The sequence below is a fragment of the Macrosteles quadrilineatus genome, unplaced genomic scaffold (assembly GCF_028750875.1).
Source record: "Macrosteles quadrilineatus isolate MER2022 unplaced genomic scaffold, UCM_ALF_1.0 Scaffold_3__2_contigs__length_128488019, whole genome shotgun sequence".
Lineage (NCBI taxonomy): Eukaryota > Metazoa > Arthropoda > Insecta > Hemiptera > Cicadellidae > Macrosteles > Macrosteles quadrilineatus.
This window is the reverse complement of record NW_026542596.1, coordinates 78172191-78199995: the sequence shown is the minus strand read 5'-3', so window position 1 is coordinate 78199995 and position 27805 is coordinate 78172191. Positions and strand designations below refer to the sequence as shown.

Sequence of the window (27805 nt, the reverse complement as noted above, 5' to 3'; positions counted from 1 at the left end):
TTTGTACTTTTCTTGTAGAATCTTTGGAGAGTTGAATATCCACCGATCGACACTGAAGCGTATAATTTTTGTTTTTGTACACATTACTCAGCTAACTACAATACTTTACATTGTTAAGATTTGAAAAATTACCTTTCTTCAAAATAGTGATTTTAAAATGTTCTCTTGGTAGTTTTGATTTAGTTACTAAACACCCATATGTTCAGTTTTTGTGGCTCATATAAATGCAAGTTAACTTTTAAGACACCAATGACTAAAATGTAAACCTACTTGTAGTGAAGATAAAATAGTAGTTTATTTCAAACCGTATACAAGCCAAACATATTTTCCTATGAAATTGGCATTAACAAAAGAACTAATGTTACATTTTTCAACATTTTTTCACTAAGAAAACCAACATTGCTAATTCAATCGAAGAGTCTAGAACTACTTTTTAAGTTGACCTTCTCCAAACACATTCTGAAATATGTTTACACACATACACAAATGTGTACACTACATAAACTTATTTTAAAACTCCAATTTCAATTCAGAGTGGTTGCAATTTAGCTAAAGCACTTCCATTGCCTGTGTCAGTTATATTCTCCATGAGCGAGTTACAGTGTTCACAGCACATGTGCGCGGTTGCCGCAAACGCCTGTTTAATTCAGCAGGCGCAGCTTGCCACAAACTGTGGTACCAAACCACCTTACCTGTCTATATTGAACACAGATTTTATCAAACTGTGGTTTTAATCAATGTTAATTTAGGCTGAGTATTCTGGCTTACACCTCTAACGAATACAAGGATCATAATTTATCGTCGGTTTTAAATTCATTTGGATATTTTCTTAAAATGTTTTTGGAATTTGGCAGAAGTGTGTAAATGTGTAAAACATAACCTATTTGATTGGTAATCAATTTCTTATTATAATTAAACAATTCTGCATGTTTCTTGTAAATAATATAAAATCAGTCTTCATACCGATTTTTGTGTAGATTTTACTATTTTTGTGATCTTAAGGTTTAAAATCCGTCAATTTTAGATATAATTATTTTAAATACTAGTACTGTTTGTATTTCAGTATGTGTGTCAAGCTAAGGTAAATGCGTAAATATGTATCCTATATTTAAATATTTAATTTAATTACTAGTAGTGTTTGTATTTCATTATGTGTGTCGAGCTAAGGTAAATGCGTAAATATTTAAAGTTATATATTTAAATTCTAAGTATACCAAAAAGATGGGTATTAACTAATCTAATGTTACATTATAGTATATGAGTTTACAACATTAAATATGAGTGATGCACTTTTTATTTAATACAAGCAAAGAACTATGAATACAAATAAACATAGTTTTTAATAATTTTAAATGGGACAGAAAAAAACAGCTAATAATTAACTATATTAATTATTTTACCTTTGCATTTACTAAGTAAATTACATCTGCCATACTTACAGGTAACTTTAATCGTTTACTTAAGTAATTTTAATTACCAGTATATAAATTGATCCCAATTCACACATTCAATACAATTATAAAAGAGAGTTGATTTAGATAATAGACTAATTTTGTAAACATTTAAGGGTAAAAAAAAACACAGCGAACTAGTTTATTTTTAAGCTGATGAAACCTTTACTAACACTTTGACACTTTTAAGGACATGGTACAGTTTAGACAAAGCGCAAAATTAAAACTACTTATGTACTACTCATCTAATATACAATATACTAACAGCCTACTTAACAGTAAAACATAAAATGTTATTTAACTTGTTGCGTAAATTTAGAAATAAAACATTTACTTCTTACTGATGGCAGTGAGGAATATTATATACAGTTAGAATTTGTTACCAGCAGACGCTGAAGCGGTGTGCGCCGTAACTCACGGCACTCCTAGCGGTGGTCGCCAGAACTTAGGCTAACCGCAGCACTGCTGTCGGTCTATATTTATTTTCTTGTGTATGGTTTAACTAACCAAGCCACATAAAAGCTATGGTCCTTTCCTTGCCCAACCGATAATGTACATATGTTCAATTTATGACGTTCATATTATTTCTATTATTACGTAAAGAAAACAATTTAAAGCACTGTACTTTGATACGTCATGTAGAACAGAAAAAGATAATATGATGTACATATTGTAATTCTGCTTTTACTCTTATTAAAATAATAAAAACTTATTTTATGTCCTATTTTGTTTAAATAAACTGAATAATTACTGGATTTGGATAAACATCAGACTGAATTTCATTATCACAGATCTATTTGTTTATAGGAACTTCGGAAAACTTTCGTATACAAATCATATTTGCAACATTCCACTAGACATAATCTTTTTTGTGGAGATCATTTGACTGAAAATCATTTAAGCAATAAAAGTGCTAGATAAAAACTATATTGAATAAATGCTAGCACATGTAAATTTCACTTTTTAAATTTAAATAAAACTTTCAATGATTTCAATTAAAGGCTCGTATTAATAATTGCAATTACTATTACTATTACTCAAAGCAAGGCCTACTTTCGGTAATCATATGCATGTGTACTTAAAAGTAATAAATTTTTTATAAGTATTTTGTCATGGTAAACGCTACAGTTTATTCTACAATATACCACATTATTGGTATGATACGTGGCATACTTTTTTCCAATGACAATAAAAATTATTTTAAATATGATTGACACTGTAACACCTTTTATTAAACAGTGAGATTCAAGGCGTTTCTCCCATTGGTCCATTACAGCAATACTTCATTGACCTGAAAACCACAAAACGTTTAATGGGAAATGGAACAATAAATGAGATATCGGGAATACATGCATTACCTACAATAGAGTATTACTGTGAAAATATGTTTGGCGAATTGAAATTAAATCAAAAATTCTTTATTTTAATTTACTATTACAGTTTAATAATGTTTACTAGCACTTTTTTAGTAGCAAGTCGGTTGAGTTAAATTGGCTGAATCCACTAAAAGATGGGGAAATTTTACATATTTTGTGTCACCACAGTAGTTAGTTGGACTCGAGTATATTAAATCAGACTAGAGGTCGTCCAGTGGTCGAAAACTCGACCAAACATTTGTCATGTACAGACTTCTCTATTTTCACCCCACACTGTAAATAAAACATGTTATTGGAATATCTTCCATTTGTTTTGATCTTCTGTTTATATTTCGTTGTTATTCATCACCAGAATGGCAACCCATAAGGCCCATGTAATTTATTTTAGAATTTTAAATTCATTTTTTGTGCTTATTTTTTGAGCCTATTTTAATTTATAAAGGAGTTTTGCACATCTACAGGAAAATATATTTCTAACAATATGCGTAGATTTTCCCTGTGATATACAACAGCTGAGAATACAGGTTTTAAAGAAACATGTTTGCCTATAGAAGATGTCTAAAGTTCCGTGTGTAAGGTTCTTGTGCTAGTATTACTTTTTAAATGAAAACAAACTGTTTTGCTGCTATTGAGTAATCTATTATCCATTCTTCAAAAGTGGAAAATCTTACAAGATATGTTTTCTATGATATACACATGGCATATCCCGACCAAAGAAAATTCATCTTATTGTGGATATATAACATTATAACTCGCTGTATTATGTCAAAGAAGGGTTGATTCCTTATTTTTCTCCCCAGCGAGATTAAAGTTGGTAAGGAAGGGGTTATATCATTACCAACGTTTTTGGTTACTTCATTACACTGCCTTTATTAGTAACTTTTTACTTGTTAGCACGCATGAGAACCCGTTTTCATCTGACTAATAATTTAGTTTGTCGTTGTCTAAGAGAATAGAAAATAAAAATTGGTATTCGTATACATTAAAGAAGGTCAGCAGCGTTGAAGGTGTTCATAATTAATTATCGTGTCACAATAAAGAAATAGCTAACAATATCAAAACATGCTCAATGAACTCTAAACAAAAGAGTGGACCACATAAAAGAAAGATAAGAAAAACTAAACTATATTATGTACTATGAGTTGCGATCAAGTGTAAAGTGTACGTGGAATTTCATTCTTTAAATATTCTGAAAGATTGGTATTAAAACTTCTAAGAGGGAAAAGCAGGAAATAAAGACGTGGTCTATGTAAATTAGGCAAGGGAACTGGCCGAGATTGAAATCTAAGCGAAAGGAAAGTTTGATTGTGGCGACTAATCCTTGAAATCTTTAAAGACCTTCAAGCCATTCAAGATGTGATAAAACGTCCCTTTTAACATTTAAAGATATTCATTCCAATTTGTTATACAGGACTTAGTATTATGTTATATTGGACTTAGTAAGAGTAAAATTATCAATTTATTTTTATATTAAAACGAGCTGTTGGCCCCGTCCTACGTACGGGAATCGAGTAGTCAATTAAAACTGAATATGATTCAGAACAGCTAGTTTAAAACTTGGTGGCCGATTCACACACACTGGCTTTGAGTACAGTAGCTACATACCACCATCCACTGCATGGGCTTACTATCACTTACCGTACCTTATTTTATCACCTTGGCCACTGAAACCTCTAAAATGATCCTGGCCTCCTGGCTCTTCTATCCCCTGCCATTTCTGGATGACAGGAAGATACCAGTCTGAAGATGTCTTTCATTACTTGGTCTTCCAAGTGGTCGTCTACCTTGCAGTACTCCTTGGAATACACTTTTCCCCAGCCCATCCGAGATCCGAGCCTTTTGGTCTACTTTTGGAATGTACCCCTTTATCAGGTTTCTGAATCATACAGTACTACTGGGATAGTTATGATAGGGCCTATGGTATGAATCGATTTTGGTTTCTACTGACACCCTGCAGCTTACTGGTCAGTTTTCTGGAGACCTACTACACCGGTTGACATTTTCATTATGAATAAAATGTGTACTGTATGCAGTCATACTTATATTCAAACATCTAGAAAAATATGAATCAACACGTAAACCACTTATATCTAGGATTAAGCACTTATACTTAGACGGATTACATTTATGACATAACTTGATTAAACGTTTAAAATGTTTAGTTCAAAATTACACAATCTCCTGATAACATAGATCTTTTTACTGTAGAAAATAAACTGCATTTTAAAGTAAAATATCGTGTAGGCAAACTCTGACGATCAATATTTTTGTACACAAACAACTTGTAACATAAACATTTCAATGACAGTTAGAAACCAGCTGTTAGTTAAACCACCACTAAAACGACTTTAACTCGTCCGTCGGCTGCTAGACTTTTTGAAAATTAAAACTTAATTTCTAAAAAACTGAAACCCTAAACTAAAATTATGGCTTCGACATTCCCTAGTTCTCAAAATTATCTTTCTTTCAACACAAAAATCATAAAAATCTGTCAAGTGGTTGATTCAGAATCGTGAAATAAAAAAAACCCTGTTTCGTTTTAATATATAGGCATTTGTATTTGGAAACTATATTTTGGAAACGAGCATTTATATTTGGGAATATTAGAGATGATATTTTCATTAAGTTGTTCTCTCTTACCACACGAATCAGCGCAGTATGTTTATAATATAGACACTGGAAAAGTATTATTTTGTATTTCTCAAGTATCTTTATATTTCCACTGTGTATTAGCAAAAACGTCACCGCTTGGTATTTTATTTCACGAAAACAAATTTTCAGATTCATGAAAGACACTCTAGAACCTCTTGAATTCCAGTGCAAAATTACAATCTTTTATCTTATGAGCTTAGACAACTTTACGTCAAAAAAAAAGTATTTTGGTCCTATGCAAAATGTTACTTGCACTTGTTGACATTCCATGTAAATTTTGCTACTCAAAATAATAATCAAATAAATAAACGGTATCAGAAATCTGACACATACTTTCTCCCATTAGCTTGTGAACAAATGTTATCATGGCTAAGCAGTGGGAGTATCTAACTATGGTATTTTATAGGGATAATTTCAAAAGTTGCAACATCTTTTTTACCGTATTCGTTTCAGCAATGGGGGTTGCACATTTTTTTTATAATTATAAGGGCAATAACAAATTAATTATAATCAAAACCAGTTTTTTTTCCTTAAATCTGATTTACTGTTTTTTATGGGGTTTTATGGAAAATGACACATGTTACAATTACTTTGAACCTTAATTTTTACGGAAATGGTATTTGTACCGTTTTGTTCCGAATTTAAAGGACCATAACATGATAATTTTAATCATAACCAGTTTTTTTTTCAAAATTAGATTTTTCCTTTTTCATTGGGTTTTTATCAGAAAATAACAAAAGTAACAATAACTTTCGAACCGTGATTTTTTGGGAAATGGAATTTGTACTATTTTGTTCGGAATTTAAAGGACTATAATATATATATATATATATATATATATATATATATATATAATCAATCTAAAAAAGGTTTTGGCCATTTTAATGAAATTCTATTTTTCCGTTATTTTATGGGTTTTATGGCAAAACCACCATTAAAAAAACAAAATTAAAAAAAATTAAAAAGGTGCCTGGAGATACCATGTGCTCGCGTGCCAAATTTCATCAAAAGCGGACAACAGGTATGGTCAGTAGCTCTGTACACGTCCACTCATACAAACTGACAGGCATACGGACAAACCTTTTGGATTCAGTTGGGCCCAAAGCGGATATATCTATTCAAAGCTCAAAATTGAAAATTTTGATGAAAACAATACTTTCTCCGTATAGGGGGAGAACGTAAAAATCAGGTAAAACCTGTCTATACCAGGTGAGACGCTTATAAGTTAACCATTGCTGCTACGTCCTCCACACTTCCAACACTTCCACTTTCGATAATGATACGTTTATTACTTGCATCAAATACAAAAGTAAGTTCCACCAATAATCTTAATTATATATTTGATTATTCATGGGAAAATATAATGAAGCAATCTGAGTAGGCATGAACATGAAAAATATATTATTTATTTATTTGTTTTAGTAAAATTAAGTAAACTTTTTATAGGAAAAGCTATTACTTGTGTTCACTTGGGAGTTACACTGGTCGCCGTGGTCCCACGATCGTTGTAGAGGCTTGAGCTTTATTTTCTTTCTGTAAGTGTTCGGGTTTAATTAATTCGTGAATTAATTTTTCACAATAGATTGAGTCTTTCCAAATATGATTTTTTGAGAACAGTTCAATTGATTAGGAAACAGCAAGTTCCTTGTAGGATTTAACTTAAAGCCTTCGAGGAATACATTAATAGGCTACAATGCTTAGGAAAATTAGAAAAAAAAAACTTCAGTAATATATGCTTACGACACAGGACATACATAATGGAACAATATACCTGGACGTTGGGTGGGGCGGACAGCACAAAGATGACAGTGTCAGCTATGTCCTTGGAGTGGAAGAACACTTTGTTGAGGTAAACATCTTCGTTCCAGCCGACCACCTCCACAAGCTGGGGGTCCGACACACTGGTGCTTACACACTGGAACGACAACACGGAAATGTAGTTACACACACACACAAACACACACAGCCTGTACACGCCTATAACTATAAAAGCTTTATAAACAACTACGCGTGTCACAACTTGTAATAGTATTTGGCAAATTAGTGTTTGTTGGCTCTACGACACAATAGTGTGTCGTACCCATCTACCATGAGTCGACAACAATGAACCCAGTTTGCTATGACTACCTGGTTTAGGTAAAACGTATTTTTTTACCTAAACCACCCTCTGATATTATACTTGTTTTTGCATCTACGCCAGTAACATTTCCATAAAAGAAACATCAAATTCTTTAAAGGGAAAGTGGTTAAAATCTCTGTTTTTTTTACATGCTTGGGATCGAACCCGTTCTTCCCGCACCTATGACGCTAACCACTTTTTACACTAGCTCATCCAATATTAATTGTTTGTACTGTGAAGACATCAACTTTATGCTGTCTTGACAGTTATTCAGAACTATAATATTATAATGTAAGTATTAAGGTATTATAATTAATATAATTTTATCACCGTAGACCTAACTGCTAGAGCGCATTCGTGTGATTCATGAATATGGTTTGAAAATTAGGTTAGCCTGTAGAGCTTTCTCTCATATTATAGATACTAGAGGTCGTCCAGTGGTCGAAATCTTGACAAAAAATATGAAATGTACAGACTTCTCTATTTTCATCCCATAGTGTAAATAAGACATGTGATTTAAATTTCTTCCATTTGTTTTCATTTTCTGTTTATATTTCGTTGTTATATCATCACCAGCATGATGATGGCAACCCATAAGGCCTATGTACATTTTTTTTTACTTTAAATTCATTTTTTGTTCTTTATAAAGAGATTCCGCATATCTACAGGAAAATTTTATTTTTCTAACAATAAGCGTAAATCTTCCATGCGATGTACACGAGTTGAGAAAAAAGGTTTTAAAGAAACATGTTTGTCTATTAATATATAGATTTTGGATCTGTCTGGCTAAAATATATAATAGATCTAAAATACATCAAACTTTGTCAAAACAGTATCAAAAAAACACGAAACATGATACAAAGGCAAGAAAATAAAGCCGGTTCTCGCAATTCATCTCTTATTCTTTGAAAGCTTTGTTTGTAACAATGTTTACCGGTATTTCAGTAATGTACGAAGAAAATGTATTCAATTATGTTAACTGCAAAAAGAACTATTGGAAATGAAATGGTTTTTAGAAATATGTTTGTATCGTCACGTCAACTTTATATGAAACATTTCCACGAAATCAAACATTTGCTATTCTCCGCAGTTTAATTTCTTTTAAGAGCGACGTTACTCGACTCTTTTTTATATTAAAATTCAAAACTTATGAATTTGTATAATTTTATACCTAGATGCTTATCAATAAAATACAACTGGGTTATATGTCTAACTCGTAACACAAGGCATCGTTCCTAATTGTTTCTCATTGTGTATAGATGATTTCATTAAGTTGAATTGATACATGGAGGTCAAGTTACTAGGTTTAGAAATTTATTTATTAAAGACATATTCAAAATCATAAGCTTATCATTTAGTAAAAGCCAATGGTGTTCAACCGGAAATGCATGTTTGTGCAACCTTGCTTTAGTTTTTCCGTTTACTAAATCCTATCTATGTGTATGTGGGAAACTAATCTAATTGAAAATCTCTCTTCTTTGTGAACAATTAATGCATAACGAAACTCAATCACGCAAATCGCTTCCTAATATACAAATCTTGATAACGGATTTGCCAGGTTTTGTATTATTTAAATAACTGAAGGAATATCCCGTATTTTTTGACAATTGAATGAATAACAAGTATTTATAAAAATCGTTCAGCATATAATGAGACTTTGGAGAAGACCAAATGTGCAGTCGCTGAGAATCTTGTTAGAAGAGTGATGTATAAAAGTCGTTTGTTAAGAGGGAAGCAATCAAATGGACAGACAGATGAACAACTCTCCTCTGACTTACAATCTTCATACATTCTAACAACATTTGGGCCATCACTTTGATTGGAAATGTTATCGTATGGGTGAAGAAAACTGAATTCAAATTAATTTATTTCAAGAATAACGCAAGACATTTTTCGCAATAGCTTTTCAGGATTTTTATCATTTACTTGCATTCCGCGTTAACGGCCAGAGACATAATTAATCTTCCAATATTTGAGCACTCAAGGTATATTTATAGAATTAGGTTTTCATTTTTAGTTAACACACCTGGTTTTTATTACTTTTACCTGTGTTCGTGTGTTACGGGTAGTGGTTTTCTCTATCGGACGGTCTTATCACTAATACAAGTATAAAATTACGGATTATTTATTTTTTAGATTACTCACCTATCTATTGTAAACTAGAGGTCATTCCGTGGTCGAAAACTCGACCAAAAATATGTATTGTGCAAATTCTATTTTCATCCCTCACTTTAAAAACGCATGTTTGGAATTCCTTCCGTTTATTTTGATCTTCTGTTTACATTTCGTTGTTATTTAGTCATCAGCATGGCAACCCAAGAGGCCCATTTTTTTTTATTCATGTTTGTGCTTATTTTAAGCCTATCTAAATTTATAAATGGATCCTGCACATCTACAGGCAAATATCTAACAGTTTGCGTAGATTTTCCCTGCGGTGCACACTAGCTGAGAAAAAAGGATTTCAATCAACATGCTTGCCTATTAATATACTGCATAGGATAATTATGGGCAAAAAAATAATCACTGGATTACTTAGTAAAGTTGTCATAGTAAATACTCCTTTTCGTGACTTCCTCACCGTGACTTTGATCTTGGACCTGGTGGCGGCCAACTCCCTACGTAGACCCTCGGTCAATACCCTTGCGGCTCTCTTGGAGGCGCAGTACACGAAGCTGCCCAGAGGGAACGGCGACACCCGATGAATTGACAGACTGAAAGGGAAGTAGACAGATTAAAGATTAAAATGTCACGGGCAGAGCTCAGAAACAGTGTGTCAAGTGAAAACATGATAGTAGTTAACGCAACGATTACATTAACACTACTTTAACTACGACAGAGTTCAATCAAACAAACACTATTCATATAACTTCTAAAAGAGGTTATGTTTTCGTTTGTGACCTCTCATTGCTACTGACAGTTATGCAACGAATCATTGTACCAAACACTAATTGCACCACTCATTAACAATAATTAAATTGGCCTGAACAGCTGATTGGTTGATATAAGCAATACAATTTTACTTTTGCCTATGGGGCAGTGCAACTGATGTTAAAAGTATCCTAACTACTCAAAAGAAGGCAATTAGGTTTAATGCTTCTTATGAAACACATTGCAAACCCTTATTTGTATCTGAGAAACTGATGACTGTTTACAGCTTGTTTATTTTTGATATTTTAGTTATTTTTAAGGAAAATAGTATTGGGAATGTAGTAACTAGAGCCGAGGTGTATGAGCATGACACAAGAAATAAACATGTAATAGATATACCTTATGTTAGACTTAGAAAAACTCAACTAAACTGTGATATCTTAGCAATAAATCTATTTAATGCATTGCCGTATTCAGCACGAAACCTGGAGATTCGTCAGTTTAAGCGGAAACTGCAAGAGTTGTTATTGGCGCATCCTTTGTATGCTATAAAAGAATTTTTTGAAATTCCTACAGCTGTTGTAAGTAGATGCTTTTGATTGCTTTTGCTGTGCCTGAAGTTTGAAGTAGTTTGTGCATGGTGTGTTTTTTGAAAGTAGATAAGAGTAGTTTGTGCACTATTTATTCTACTATTGTAGTTGCCATTATTTAACTATTTATTTATTTATTATATTTGCCTGTTTTTGTGCATGGTGTGATTTAAGCCAAGTCAACCCAGTTTACTAACTGGGACTGTTAGCCTAACTGATTGTTGCCAGATGATTATTATAAATGACTTGTCTGATTGCATGTAACTGCATGTTTAAAAGACCAAATAAAATTCTCATTCTCATTCTCTCATTCTCATTCTCATTCTCATTCTCATTCTCATTCTCATTCCCTTTCTCTCAGTCGTTGGACCTCATTGATTCATTACACGTGCTATTAAGTAAAAATAAAAAAACAATGCTATTAAGTAAGCAAACAATACTGATAAGTGAATATTTTCAATTCTAAGAACTGAATTGAAACGGCTAGTTTAAAAAAAAAGCTGTAACAGATATTTAAAATTGTGTTGAACTTTGAGACAATTAAAATTTGTGTTAACTATGGACTTTTGTATTCATGTACTAATAGACATCTCATCTATATGAACCAAATAAATGAGCCACTCATAAAATGTGCTACAGTCTAAAACTCTATTATCCTCCGTTAGTTTTTATTACTAAGATAATTGATGGGATATAAGCGATGCTTTACTATAGCATGGATTTTCCTTCCCGTTTAGTTTGGTAAAAAATCAGCGGATTCGACAAAAATCAATAATTGACACCAACACATTTTTTCAATGAGGTTAATCAACTTCATTGCATTTTTTTACTGGTTACACCTTAATGTTTAGTTCTATACACAGACAAGGGCGCGACCACCATATGAATACCAAATTGTCGTTAAAATCTTCGAAGTTGTCATGTTAAATACAACGAGCGTTCGTGGGGAATTTCAACTTATGTTAATTAAAACTATATGAGCTTTTTACACTTGCAAGATTCTTATGAAACCGATTCTTAACGAGGTACTAATGGTGCGTGATTAAATACATACGCTTCTTCACTTTACTGATAAATTGTAATATGGAACACTTTGTGGATGTACTTCCAAAAAAAACCCCGATACGGTAATCTGTTCATATAGTTAGGCGTAGTTTAGAGTAGTTAATACCCCATTACGAAACATCTCGGTCCCAACTAAATGCTAAAACGTCGCTAGAAAATTCAATGAGCTTCGTTAGCGGTAATTTAATTACTAACATCAACTGGGGTAAAAAAACTATCACTCAATGGTTGTCTTAATTGATGTACAGGGATGGAAATGAAGCAATTGGATTCAAAAACTATTTAAATATAAACACGATATTTAATTTGTTTATTGTAATTATTTTATTATATCAGTGTACTTTCTTCAAGTATGAAGGAAAAGAATGTTCACAAAAGCAAATCAACCGGTGTAATGAGCAAAGATTGGTTGTTAAGGAAGTAATTAGGGAGTTTACACTAAACTTTCAAACTTCTGAATGGGTTTTAGAGGCAAAAGGGGTGTCGTTTTACCTAATCAATTAATTCTAACAATACTGGTGTAATATTATTAGACATAGTAGTGGTAATATTATACTATTGTGAGAAAGGTGCCCGATTAAATCTTGAAATCTCATGTGCTGAATTAACTCTACAACTCTATTCATACGTTGTTTAGCACTTTTTTACTCATTACATTTACAGGCCGAGCTCCAGTACATGTGAAACTTAAAAAGTTTCTTTTAAGAGACCAAAACAAGGATTACGTCTACTAATTTGATCACTCAGTAGCAATAACATTAATAAACCTCACTAGCCACAATGTAACAACAACCACACTGTAGACTATAGTCAAATACTTGTTGACATTGATGATCTGGCCGTCTGGTATCCTGCGAGCACGCATGGACGCGATGGCCTCCCTGCAGCATGAGCCTAGGGCGATGACGTTCAGGTCAAACATACGTCTCCACTCTGACATTCGCCCATCTGTGACGCAACCATGAATATTCAGACATGGATTGATATTTTAGAACTAAGTTAGACATCCTATCTTATCGATCAGCTGTTACAACTTTCTAAGTTCAAGAAGATTGTTAAATGAACTACTTATAAAATTTTTAGTATGCTAGTAGCTTAGTAATTTGTAATCTTTAGTATAACATTTGATTTCCTTTATTTTATAATGTGGCATAAAAGTTGCTAAAAGCTTCGATAGGTTGCAAATTCACTTTGATTTGGTTCAAAGGATTTTCCTAAACTCGCGGGCCTTACGGTATTTCCAAGTAGATTTTTTATGTTGGCTGAGACATTAATTCCAATTAAGGTGACTTCTTCAGTATGGCAGATACATTAATAATGTGTTTCTCAGATTTTCAACCAAGGATGTATGAATCACAATCGTATTGATATAAAAATGAAAGTCGGATATAAATTTACTTAAGTTTTATTTTACTATCTCATTTTTAAATAGTTGAAAACTTTGTAAAGCTTTTGACAAAAGAGCAACGGTGCTAGAGAGCTAAGAGCATTACCAGCGACATGAGTGCTGATCGATATATCAGCATTGTTCACCAGCACGTCCACTCCACCGACGTTGCGCTCGATCCAACGGAAGGCGGCCGTCACATCCTCCTCCTTCGTGACGTCAGCCTTCACTGGGTACAACTTGCCGCTGCTATCCTTCAGCTCGTCAACTAGCTCCTAGAATCATTACAGTTTGTGATTTTTAACTCATGATGAAAACCCAACAATGTATCAGAATGGCATTTTATTCACCTAGACTATTTACAGGTGGAGTGTCATTTTACATTTGACGCTGTAACAGACCGACATTATATTCACTGACACTAGTTTCAGGTGGAGTGTCATTTTACGTTTGACGCTGTAACAGACGGACATTCTATTCACTGAGACTAGTTGCAGGTGAAGTGTCATTTAACGTTTGACGCTGTAACAGACGGACGTTCTATTCACCGAGACTAGTTGCAGGTAGAGTGTCATTTAACGTTTGACGCTGTAACAGACCGACATTCTATTCACTGAGACTAGTTGCAGGTGGAGTGTCATTTTACGTTTGACGCTGTAACAGACCGACATTCTATTCACTGAGACTAGTTGCAGGTGGAGTGTCATTTTACGTTTACAGACCGACATTCTATTCACTGAGACTAGTTGCAGGTGGAGTGTCATTTTACGTTTGACTCTGTAACTGACGGACATTCTATTCACTGAGACTAGTTGCAGGTGGAGTGTCATTTTACGTTTGACTCTGTAACTGACGGACATTCTATTCACTGAGACTAGTTGCAGGTGGAGTGTCATTTTACGTTTGACTCTGTAACTGACGGACATTCTATTCACTGAGACTAGTTGCAGGTAGAGTGTCATTTTACGTTTGACGCTGTAACAGACCGACATTCTATTCACTGAGACTAGTTGCAGGTGGAGTGTCATTTTACGTTTGACGCTGTAACAGACCGACATTCTGTTCACTGAGACTAGTTGCAGGTGGAGTGTCATTTTACGTTTGACGCTGTAACAGACCGACATTCTATTCACTGAGACTAGTTGCAGGTGAAGTGTCATTTTACGTTTGACGCTGTAAACAGACCGACATTCTATTCACTGAGACTAGTTGCAGGTTAAGTGTCATTTTACGTTTGACGCTGTAAACAGACCGACATTCTATTCACTGAGACTAGTTTCAGGTGGAGTGTCATTTTACGTTTGACGCTGTAAACAGACCGACATTCTATTCACTGAGACTAGTTGCAGGTGGAGTGTGATTTTACGTTTGACGCTGTAAACAGACCGACATTCTATTCACTGAGACTAGTTGCAGGTGAAGTGTCATTTTACGTTTGACGCTGTAAACAGACCGACATTCTATTGACTGAGACTAGTTGCAGGTGGAGTGTCATTTTACGTTTAACCCAATAACAGACCGACATTCTATTCATTGGGACTAGTTGCAGGTGGAGTGTCATTTTACGTTTGACGCTGTAACAGACCGACATTCTATTCATTGAGACTAGTTGCAGGTGGAGTGTCATTTTACGTTTGACGCTGTAACAGACCGACATTCTATTCATTGAGACTAGTTGCAGGTGGAGTGTCATTTTACGTTTAACCCAATAACAGACCGACATTCTATTCATTGAGACTAGTTGCAGGTGGAGTGTCATTTTACGTTTAACCCAATAACAGACCGACATTCTATTCATTGAGACTAGTTGCAGGTGGAGTGTCATTTTACGTTTAACCCAATAACAGACTGACATTCAATTCATTGAGACTAGTTGCAGGTGGAGTGTCATTTTACGTTTAACCCAATAACAGACCGACATTCTATTCATTGAGACTAGTTGCAGGTGGAGTGTCATTTTACGTTTAACCCAATAACAGACCGACATTCTATTCATTGAGACTAGTTGCAGGTGGAGTGTCATTTTACGTTTAACCCAATAACAGACTGACATTCAATTCACCGAGACTAGTTGCAGGTGGAGTGTCATTTTACGTTTGACGCTGTAACAGACCGACATTCTATTCACCCAGACGAGTTGCAGGTGGAGTGTCATTTTACGTTTGACGCTGTTACAGTCGCACAGTAATATCGCCGAACTGTTTGCGTTATTACCGCCATAAAGTCGTCCTCGACTTTATTGCCTTTGCGCGGCTTTGTCATATTCAGCGATAAAAATGTTTAATTCATCTTCTATGCTTCCGTTTCAAGTGTCAATACCATTTCAACTTTTAAAATCCAATCCGTGTTTTATTTTCAGTAAGAGTTTTAGTTCCTAAATTATAATGAATTTAGATTTTGCTAAATATAAACGAAATTGTTGGTATATAATTTCTTTCTTGGAGCTGATAACTTAATTTTACATCAATCAAAATGCCTTTCAACTGTTTTAGCAAGCTATACATTTTTACATTTTTGTAACCTCTTTGGTCATAAAAATGTGGTTTCTTTCATTTTATTTATTAAAATTATAGTAAGCTAGCTAGTTTATTGCTCGTATAGTTGAACTATAGTTAAAAACTATCAACAGAATAGGGTCATTCATATAAATTTACTTTTTTCAATAAAGTTGTACATGTCAATATACTAGAGTCAATGAACATGTATCCTGTCAAGTGTCCGCACCAGTAACATTATTTTTTTAAGCACTGCGTGTCTCTTAACATTTTTACAGGCCACAGTTCAATTCCTGCCACATCAATGTTGCATCGAAATTTTGAACAATAACCACTCTCTTACAATACACCCAAATTATATTTATCAAATGTCAAGTAAATTATTTTTAACCCAGTCCATTCCTTTGTTGTAAACCATAAGACAGTTTAGGCAGAAAAAGTAACAACAACTAATTCATAATCTGAAAAATCATTATTTTCAATGTCATCGACAACGTTGTGTCTGTTTTCAACCTGGGACCAATGTTCAGATGATCGATCAAAGACTAATCCAACATGGCCGACACAGTCACGTAACATACTTACTGTCGCAATGGCACAGAATGGTCAAGCAGGCACAAATGCTCACATGTATTGCTGTGATCGTTAGGTTCGTGAACACGTCTTTTGGACCGACATTATCGTTGAGACTTGTTTATTTTATCAAGTTCAGTGCTGCAAACACGAAAAGTACCTGACTATCTTACTGCCACACTCTGAACTAGCAAGCGGTCTACTACTGAAAAAACGATATACTATCAAACAACTTTTTTCGGGACTGTTTTTACAGAAACATTTTGCACAATCGACATTTTCGTTAGAACATAAAGGCGTTGTTCCTAAGAAATTGTTAAACTGCATTACTGACATGTTTTAAGATTAGTGTTCATTACATTATGGTAGACCTATTTAATTGGTGTAATCTTTCAGATACTGTGTTTAAGTAGTAACGATCATTAGGATAAAATAAACAAATCTGCATTACTGACACTCTCAGATACAAGTTTTGCCATGATGCATAAACAATAATTTTTGGCCGTCGCCATCATTCCTGGCTGTATATATGTCTGGACCAGTTGTAATGTGATCTCAGCAACCCGATCAGTAGTCAGTCGTCACACGGCACACCCTCCTGTCATGTTACGTAAGACATTCGAGCTCATTTTGACTTCACCAGACGCATTCGGTGTCTTTTAAATGTCACTAATTTCAAAATTTATAAGCCTATTCGTATGCATCTCAAATCATCCACAAATCTAATAGTTTGGTCATAGACAAAAAGAATTAAATATAGACCGATGGCAGTGCTGCGGTTAGTATAAGTTATGGCAACCACCGCTAGGAGTGCCTTGTAGTTACGTAGCGCTTGCAACGTAGCGACACGGTGCTCCTAGTGGTGGACGCCAGAACTTATGCTAACTGCTGTCGGTCTATGGTTTGGATGTAATAGCCTATGCAATACAACTGGTCTAGGGAGTGTTGCCAAAGTCCAAATGCCACGACGACGTCCAAAATATATTTTTTTACTGTTTCACGACGTCCAATATACAATATTTGACCGTTGCACGACGTCCAAATCTCACAATGTCCGAAAGTACAGTAACTACAAGAAACATTCTAGAGTCTTTAAAAGTAATGATAGCCTTGGTCATAAAAAAATTGTATTGTCCGTTTAAGGAAAGCAAACCAAAATTCAAACAATGTATTTTACTGGATTACAAACAAATATTGTTTTAGTGTAGATGTATACAAATATCAATATACAGTGTTGATATGAAAAAAATCAGTCTGAATACTTTTTACATACTCCTCGACCATTTCTTGTACTCCGATGAATAAAAACCCATTTCGAATGACATCTATAGAGTAATTAGGTCTTAACGACTTCATGTCTTGCTCCAGGCACACTAATGACATCACAATCCTACCTGCTCGTCTAAACTGAAATAAGCTACATGGAACTGACAAAGTCATTTGGTGCATTGTAGTAGTAACACACAACCCCTCTATTGTTACACTAAAACAGGCGGACAATCTCTACGTTTTCTTTAGGCTCATTCAAAAGAGCTTCTTCCAAAAATAGTTTTCTTCATTGTTCAATGTACCAAATGTTGTTTGGCATTCGACGAATTCAACTATAGTATACTTATTAACATAAATTTAAAAAATCGACATAGGTAATTATTTAAAAATATAACTAATAGGTTGATATTATTTATATTTTTCATTGGTTGCCTCGTCATATACACCGCAACACTGATCATCGTATTTGAAAACTTGATAATATAAAATAAAGTACATTTTAATATGTTTGTTGTAACTTAAAAATCATTATTGTGACGTTCCAGAGAGCTAAACCCCCACTGTGGCTGGACAATCTCCTCTTCAGCCAGTATTTTTTTTTTTTTTTTTGAAAACTATTAGTGCATGAATGTTGATAACAGTGAAAGCTATAATATAACAAACGTAAAAAATATATAACAATGTTTTGCATTTTTGTTAGGCGTTTGAAATTAATTGAGTTGGTAACACTTACAGTAGCTACGTACTCGTATTATACTAACCACACCTAAAACTTATAATCTAACCTAGCAAAAGGGTGGTTAGGGTTAGGTTAGGATATGGAGATTTTGTTATTTAAACTAATTAAAATCTTATTTGGAAGTCAATTTATAGTTGTGGACGGTATAATACGTAAATACTATACTTACACAACTGCATACAGTGTCAACTGGTTTACAAGTTTATCAGTAGATCACAAAGACTTGTATGCCTGCATGCAATATACAGTTCCGCAGTTTACATGTTGGTCAGTAATGCTCCTAGATATACACCTAATATACAGGGTATCCAGAAAATCTCTACCAATATTTTAGGGCATTGTTCCTGGGTAAGAAACATATCTAAATATCATATTTAAATTGTCCATAAGTCCTTAGTTACTCACACATGTTGTTTTTCACTTTTTTTTAGATTATTATTTGATTATAATTTGTGGTCAAACATACAATATTGAAACTTTGCACAAAACATGCATGCAAACTAGTCTAAGCATCAGAAAATTTATGACAATTTTCCAAATTCATAAAACGAAATGGTGGCCATTTACAATTTGTTTCTTAAATAACTCAAAAACCATGATTGTACAAGGATTTTACAAGAATAGCTTTTTCAAGGAAATGTAATTACAAATCGATTGACACCTTTTTTGGATTGGACGAATGTAACTGAGTTATGGCGGTTTTAGTGATTGTACCCAGGAACAATGCTTAAAATATTGGTAGAGGGTTCCGTGACACACTGAAAAATAAATTTGTCCAACAAAATGTATCCCTCATGAAGTACAAAGTAAAAATGTAATGAAGTGGATTGTTACAGTATTAAATTAATTTTTTTCATCTCTCTGTTCTACGCCCCGTATATCTACCAAACCGACAACTGGGTAATAATGTTTTACTTAAATTTAATTGTACACTATTATAACGAAAAGGCTGAATGTAATTTAATTAAGTTTCATAAGGATTAAAACGATTATAAAGCATTCTAACATAACAAAGATACGTAAAACGTTACTAAAAACTGCTCACAAAATGCTTGAAATAAATTAGTCCTTTTAAGTCCTTTTATAGCCTAAGCTCCCAACAATAAAACTAATCTGGTGATTTAATTGAGGTTTTGGAACCCAACGACCACATTTGTCCAATGACTGAAAATCCTCAGGCAGTATTTAACGCATAGTTGCTGTTTGACTACCACTTTTTATATCCATCATATTTATTTTTACATTATACATAGTGTTTTTATGCGCAATCCAAATTAAAAGTACTGTGAGACACATTTTAATGACAAAAAACCCTATATTTTGGCACCTGGTATCCCCGTTTTCTTTCCTTCATTGCCAATCAGCTGATATGTGTTGTTGATATGTGTATCTATGTGGTTTAGTGTTTTTTGGGAATTTATTGTAAATAAAACAAACATCGTTTCCCCAATTTCGAAGAGTTTAAATGATACATTGAAAGTAAATCATCGGTTTTATGCCAAGAAAGGGTTGAAATTAAGTTTCCAAGTGTGATGCCAGTACCTAATAAATCACCTACCTATAATTGACAAATACAAATTCAAGGAACCTAATCGGAATTCAAATTCTTAAAAACTTACAATTTTAAAAACTTACTGTCACCTCTAGATTTAAGCAAAAATCTAATCAGTCAAATGGAAATTCACTTATACTGCAGGTTTGCTGCAACGGGGGATATTTTTGGTTACCTTCAATTTGTACATGTCAATAATAGTACTATTTAAAACGTATCTTGGCATTAAACCAATTATTAACTTTTAACGTATTATTTGAACTCATCCAGATTGGGGAAAGCAGTGTTGTGTTTGATTTGAAATAAATTCCCAATAACACGAAATAGAACCTCATAGATAACTATGCAACAACGCATATCAGTTGATCGGCAATGTAAATAGCTCAGGGAAACTGAAATATCAGGTTGTTTTGTCATTAAAATATGTAGTGCTTTTACACTCTGTAAAACATATACACAAAATGTTGAGCGTCCCACACCAAACGGTGAATGTTAATGTAGTTTTACTTGAATATTTTTCAACTAAACATTTACTGCGTTATGAAACAAGACGTAGAAGATTATGTAGAGCACGAGAAGCGAGAGACCCACTTTATCAAACACTGCAGACATCACACTAGAGCCGGGGTTGTAGGACTTGACATCTCGAGGTTGGTTTATTAACCTCATAATTCACAGTGACTGTAACCTGACAGGGGATGGCTGCGTTCATATTCGCTTATTCGTGCCAAATACATAGAGGGTACGATTCGTATATTATTTACTCCTATTTATTGTTTAAGCGATTGCTAATTAGGATTCCAGCCCTTTTTAATAATTTATTATCCTCTTTATCACTGAGGATGTGAAAATACATCATAATCACACCCTTAAACATTAATTTATTGACACATAGTTTTAAACCACATTATAAAACATATATGTTTGCAAATTCTTGCTAAACAAAGCAAGAATCTAATAAACCAAGTTAATAGATAGCTGTCTTGGTATTCAACTTGAAACCTTTGAAACCTTGAACCTTTTTGATACCAGTGGTATACCTAACAGGAAAGCAGGATCACTTAACGGTATTACAGGTTTTTTTTTTAAATTTTATCTGTTTAAACGGTAAAACAGACTAGACTCATGGGCAAATTTTTAAGGATTTTAAAGGATTTAAAAGAATTTTCAGAACGAGTATTTTTTCAATAACAATAATTGATAGCCTCTGTGATTACATTGTGCTGTGTGTACAGTGTTTTATAATGTTTTTTCATTAGAAACGCAGGTGCTCAGGTTTTAGAACGTGTGACTTTAGTCCCAAAGGCTTATTGTTTGATCAAGAGCCTAATTGTTTTAGCAATTAGCAGATGCTAGCCAGTAGTCACAAGATTACCTCAAGTTTGGGAACACCTGTCCATAAGAAAGAAACTTTTCAGGCAGAACTTTTACAGTTTTTGAGAGCTTATTTCACCAAAGGTCATTTTTAATTTATATATGTTTTCTTAAAACTATAATTTTTCTATGAGATTTGGCATATTTAATTAGAATGTTTATCATATAAATCAATATAAGTATATATCTATTATATACAAATTTTGAACACCGTATGAATTTAAATTGTTTTTTCATTTATAAATTGCAATCACAGGAAAATAAAATGATGAAACATGTATCTCGTGTTTTTGTTTACCTTGCAAAGTTATTCTGCTATTTCATTCAGCATGTCAGTATCATATATCTGCTAATGTAACAGTATATGAGTATGAAGGTAAACTAAACCTGCATTATCGAATGTACAATGTTATGCTTTTAACGGACAGCTATTCGCTATTCCACCGTTCGAAGTATTAATGCATCAGACCATCGTGTTCGTAATGTATTACTAAGCGTAAACAGCATTACCAACCCTATCATTAAGTTTTGTTTTCCTAACAGGAACGAGAATACTAATTTATATTTCATAATTACAAAATAGATGAGTTTTAAATTTTTATTTCACATTTTTATAAACAAATATCAACCATTTATTGATATGAAGTATTTTGTCAAACTTGTCTTTCCACTTTTGTATTTTCTTGGGAGCAGACGATAATGTACATCCATTGTAATTAATAGGTTAAATATAACCAATATCGTGTCATTATATACAGTATATCCATCACATGGCAGTTAATAGGCTACTGCAGTAAATGCCATGATAAATACCACAACAGTTAATAGATATGAATAAAACTGAGTGCACATTTACTGGTATGGAAATAATGTAACAACAAAGGTTTATCAAAACTACCTTACTATTGTAATTCTTACATCTGTTGATTTATTATGGGTGTATTAGAAGAATATACAGGCAAAAGAGTAACTGTGCTACAGTATTTATGTAGCGCTTCAAGTTAGAGGAGGTCAAATAATGATCAAAGGTCTGGTCTACTGCATATTCTTTAAGACTGTCCTATTTTATGTACACAAGGGACTGGTTGATAAGAGTAGGTTGTCTCTGTTTCTTAGTATGTATGGATAAAACATGAGTAGGTTAGTTTTATAAATTGTTTGTATAAGTCTCTGAAAGTAGTTTATAAGCTGAAACCCGTTAATAAATTGCTGCTTGGAATGTAATTTTGTAGCGAGTGGGTTTATCATTGACCCATGCATGCTTATTTTATTTATACAAATGCATCAATCAGTTTAATAACGATCGACAGAAATATTTTTTACTTCTTTATTTGTGTTTCTACTTTATTAGCATTTTTAAACTTTTTAAAGGAACGGTCCAAAGCCTGGTCTTGTTTTGTTACTCTCTAACTCGGGTTTTGTTGAATAGTATAATAATTCGATAGCTCAAAGACGAATGGCATCTGGTCCCAGAAACTATCTTGGTTAGAATCGAACCAGCGACCTTCAGATTTTAAGGCGAGCACGCAAGTACTTTCCTACAAAGATAATTTCTCTAGACGGATGCACTTGCAATCGATAAAATTGTACGACCACGAACCCATGGATACGAATTGTTTACAATTTGTTACACTAAACTTCAGTCTAATAACTAATTAATTTTAAACATACGATGGACTCGCTTTGTTTAAGACACAATTTTACACAATCCTCAATTCAAATGTATTACAATTAATTCCAAGACGCAAGTTACAATGTTTTGCTTAATTATTTATTCAGAGATACATATAATTGTCCATACGAATTAATTAGAAACAACAAAACACAATTTAATATGCACAATGAGTAAGGTGGGGAATTCCAAAGTTCTGCACACTAATTAGAGACAATTCCAAGTTAATTATTCACAATTTGGTGAACTTTTGAAACTTTAATGCGTGGTATTAGTATTGCCTACATATCCCCTGGTATCTTAAACTTGTTTATAAATTTCGTGCATAATTTGGAATTAGGATGAAAGTACAAACAAGGCTTCACAAATGTACAATCACTGACACACGAAGATATGTTGTGATTCGCACAAGGAAATTAAATGTTAACGCTAAATTGTGTTTTTATGCACTTTATCTTACACGTAGAGGTCATATACATATACATGTACATATACATGTACAGTTATGCGCAGATAGTTAAACTCCTGCGTACGATATGTAATCCCTTAGTTTTCTTGTTTTTCATTAATGAGCAAAGCCATTCGATAGTTCCGCATTAAACATCAACTAGTTGCTCTGCCCGTGCTTTTATTTCCAATACAAATACACATACACATTCACACTATATACGGGCCAGCATTAGACATGGTAAATTAGTAAAACACAAAATACATACACACCCGCATACAATGTACAGTTTCTTTGACGTGATAATTAATAATGTTGGTAAACATAAAACTGAACAAATATACAGCCCCGCAGTGTATGCATTAATAAAAAAAAATGTCCACTTACATGCTATGCATAAAACAAACTGGCAGCATCACTTAACTCAGCACATTATATGAATCAGTCGCATAAAGATATTCAGCCACACCCGCATTAATAGTCTATACAGTCGCTCTGTTGACATGTATCACACAAAAATACATACCAGTACACATTTGGATATGATATACAGTCCCTCATAACATGTTAATAATTAACTCTAACACACATACAGGCCTGCATAAACATATGTCCCACAGCACGTTAATCCGTTATGCTCAAAAGTAAACACACCCACATACAATACACAATACCACATTACATAGTTGGTAATGCACAAATACAAACACATCAGTATACAATGTACATTCATTTATTTGACATGTTCACTATTAACGAACAATAGCAGAAACATGTTACCCCGATCAGTAAGGTAAACACACCCACATTCAATACACAATCCCATATTACATATGGTAATTAATAATGCAAAAATGCAAAGACACTTGCAATTTGTTGTTTACACAGTTGGCATTTTAACTATTACTGCAAAAAAATCGTTTACACCTGCATACAATATACAGGCCATAATTTTACAAGTTTACTATAATTAATCCATAACACCACACATAGCCTACTTTCGCAAGAAATTTGGGTCTTTTTTTAGAAAAGGGCTGCCACTATTTAAAGTTTCCCTATACGATTATCGGGTATTGTAGTTATATTTGTTTAGTACATTAAAAATTTGTAAGTAAAGATATAAACTAACCTAACCTAACCTAAACTGTGGTTGTTCAACAGCTTATATAGTGGCGACCCTCGTCTGAAATAGACCCGACATTTTAGTTCCACAGTCATAAAGTTATCAATCAGTCGTTAGCAATCATGCGCATAGCTAAGCGCAATCCACACTGTGCCATATTAGACATGGTAGTTAGTAATGCGCCAAAAAAGTTACATCCTATATATTAATAGGCAAGCATGTTTCTTGAATGCCTTTTTTCTCAGCTCGTGTGCATCGCAGAAAAAATCTACTCATTCTGTTAGAAATATATTTTCCTGTAGATGTGCAGGAACCCTTTATAAAAATAGGCTCAAAAATAAACACAAAAATTAATTTTAAAACATGGGCCTTATGGGTTTTTATGCTGGTGACGAAATAATAAAGATATAATACACATAAAATTAAAACAAATGGAAGAAAGTCTAATCCCATGTTTTATTTAAAGCGTGGGGTGAAAGAGTGGTGATAGGGTCTGTACATTAAATATTTTCAGTCGAGTTTTCTACCACTGGACGACCTCTAGTCTACATAAATATACAGTCCCACAGCGCCCAATATTAATCAGAACAAACACATTATTAGTCCACACTACGTTAATGCTAAAGATGGTTCTACGTATTATACCGACCACACCGATAAATTAAATTCAAATAAGATTTTAATTAGCTTAAATAACAAACCTAACCTAACCTAAAACACCGTCCACGCTTAGATTAGGTTAGGTTAGGCTATTAGGTGTAATCGCTTTAATACGTAAATACCCTAAATATAAGCACCCACACACACTCACACATGGTAATTACACAAATACACACCTGCATACGGACCTGTATACGGGTGTCTCTGCGAGCCACGGCCACCACGGTCATCCCGCCAGTGACCAGTGCCCTGATGATCGCAGCGCCGGTGTTGGAGCTCGCTCCGGTCACCACGGCCACCCTGCCGTGCCATCGGTCCATCCTACACTGCTCAGTGCCACTGGACCACCGCACGACACGCCCACGTAATAGCTTTCTGATCAAATAACCGACTCAATGACGTGTTCAATGTACCGTGGTCGTAGGTGTACAGTTCCAATCAGTTGGACGATTGTACGCCCCTCTCCACCCTACCATGTGTGCACTACAGGTTCAACCTGAGCTCTTGTGGACTTAAGTCATAATGTATGGTTGAAAATATATTGACTATTAAGAATTCTAAAGTGTCATCACATAACTGTTACTGGATTTTAAAATCCGTATAAATTAAATTGAATATCAATGAAATCATTATACGTTTACGCAACTATCACGTAAGGAATTTGCTAACTACACGATTAGAACATTTTAGATACGAGCCTTGTCTTAAAAACTTCTAAGAGTGTCGCTAAGAATATTTACACGAGTTGTGTACCTACGACAGTGTTTTAATTAGTAACAATCACCACTCATAACTTCCAAGAGAGGTTGTGATTTCGTTTATAACCTCTCATTGCCACTGATTGTAATGCAACCACTTATTGTCCCAACCACTCACTCATTGTTTAATCAATTAAATTTGTCTTAACAGCTGATAAGTTGACGTTCGAAGTATTATAATTTTACTTCTTTTCTCTCAATCCTTGAACCTTGGTTCATATATATTGAAGCTTGGTCCATATAATATATTGAACCTTGGTCCATATATATTGAACCTTGGTCCTTGGTCCATTACTCGTGTTGTAAAGTAAAATAACAATTCTGTTAAGTGAGTCTTTTCAATTCAAAGAACTGATCTGAAACGGCTAGTTTAAAAACTGCCGTAGGTAATAGCTATTTACGTTACAAGTGTAGTAAAAGCGTTTTTACATCACGCAGGTAAATGTTATAAGTCACCTAAGTGATGTAAACAAGCTCTTGCGTAACATGTAACGTACATGATTTTACCTGACCCGACAATATACAGAGGGTTACGTACAATATTCTACATTATCCATTTCATTCATCTTCTAACAGTAACGTTCCTTTTCAAACACAAAAAAGGTTAGGAAAATACTTTAAAGCATATCAATAACATTCAAGCGCACAGCTGATTTCAAGCGTTGAACGTCGTTTGCTCCACATAGGTATATTTTATTCAGTTGAGCACTCAATGTTATTTGAATGGGTTTCATTACTTCACCATGTGAGTTTTTGAAACTTTACTTCACCGAGTGAAGTAAAGAAGTTGTTTACATCACGCTTGGGATAGGGAAGTTTAACATGACGGGTTGGGTGAAATCATTCATCATTATCATTTGAGATGGGGGCGTATTTATGTGCGTATTTTAGCCCAAATATGATTGAAGGAAGAGTGGAGAATAGAGTGTGTTGCGATCAAATCAAACAATCCAACCTGTTTTACTAGTGTTATGACATTTCAGTGACATAAGTTTCTGCAGACAAATAAATGGTATAGCTGTGTAAAGTAGTTCATCAGCTTAGTCAGAAAATTAGCGCTAAAATTTTAATTATTTCAATTAACACAGAGATCATAACAATCCTGGTTGTGTTTTCTTTTATATAATATCACCTAGTAAACATAAAAAACGCAATTAATTTTTCATTGTAACATATGTACAGAAGTTTCCATTGCATAGAAATTCCTGCAAAAGCTATTAAGAACAAAGATTATGGTAGTACAGAAAATTTTTTTATCTTTAGTTATGAGTATTTTCAAGGACGGTTATATTGCATAGATCTAAAGTTACAAATCTATAGGCTCAATTAGTTCTTAACAAATAACAATAACTCTACTTTCAAAATTGATATAAGCTTTACCTTAGCTGTAAAGATTAAGGTAGAATCAATTAAACTTCTACTGCGGACATTTTTAACAAGAGGATTATACAAATCGATAATTTCCAATTTTTATATGAAACCATTTCAATTGATTTAATTTCAATCTGAAAGACACAAATCACTGATTGATCCTGGCAATTCCGTTAATCAAATTATTATTTTTTGTCCTCCGAAAGCCAATAGCAAGCTGAAAGCCATAGCTGTACTCCCAAGTGCTTGAATTGAAAACATAG

General features: G+C 33.7%; 2 protein-coding genes across 4 annotated transcripts in view; one reads left to right on the top strand and one right to left on the bottom strand.

Annotated features, from left to right (window-relative positions):
* Positions 1–27805, top strand: part of LOC128988484 (uncharacterized) — a 730054-nt gene that overhangs the window by 634601 nt on the left and 67648 nt on the right. The gene's annotated exons all lie outside the window — the stretch shown is intronic.
* On the bottom strand, positions 1459–25733 carry LOC128988483 (dehydrogenase/reductase SDR family member 11-like). 3 transcript variants are annotated; one of them, XM_054409812.1, is made up of 7 exons: positions 25590–25733; positions 13615–13783; positions 12940–13069; positions 10177–10309; positions 7251–7394; positions 6939–7012; positions 1459–2742 (listed from the first exon to the last, which is right to left on the bottom strand). In XM_054409812.1, the coding sequence occupies exons 1-6, from the start codon at positions 25731–25733 to the stop codon at positions 6956–6958; spliced, it is 777 nt and encodes a 258-aa protein (XP_054265787.1). In that variant the 3' UTR covers positions 1459–2742; positions 6939–6955. The 3 variants fall into 3 exon arrangements, with proteins under 3 accessions (XP_054265787.1, XP_054265788.1, XP_054265789.1); XM_054409813.1 differs by having other exon boundaries at positions 25602–25733; XM_054409814.1 differs by lacking the exon at positions 6939–7012 and having other exon boundaries at positions 1460–2742.

Bases quoted from the DNA above. Each gene is read 5' to 3' on its own strand.
- LOC128988483 (XM_054409812.1), bottom strand. From the start codon at position 25,733: ATGGACCGATGGCACGGCAGGGTGGCCGTGGTGACCGGAGCGAGCTCC. The intron at 13,070-13,614 runs GTAATGCTCTTA...GTTGCGTCACAG, and splicing joins GATCAGCACTCATGTCGCTG to ATGGGCGAATGTCAGAGTGG. The intron at 7,395-10,176 runs GTGAGGAAGTCA...TTGTCGTTCCAG, and splicing joins GGTCCAAGATCAAAGTCACG to TGTGTAAGCACCAGTGTGTC.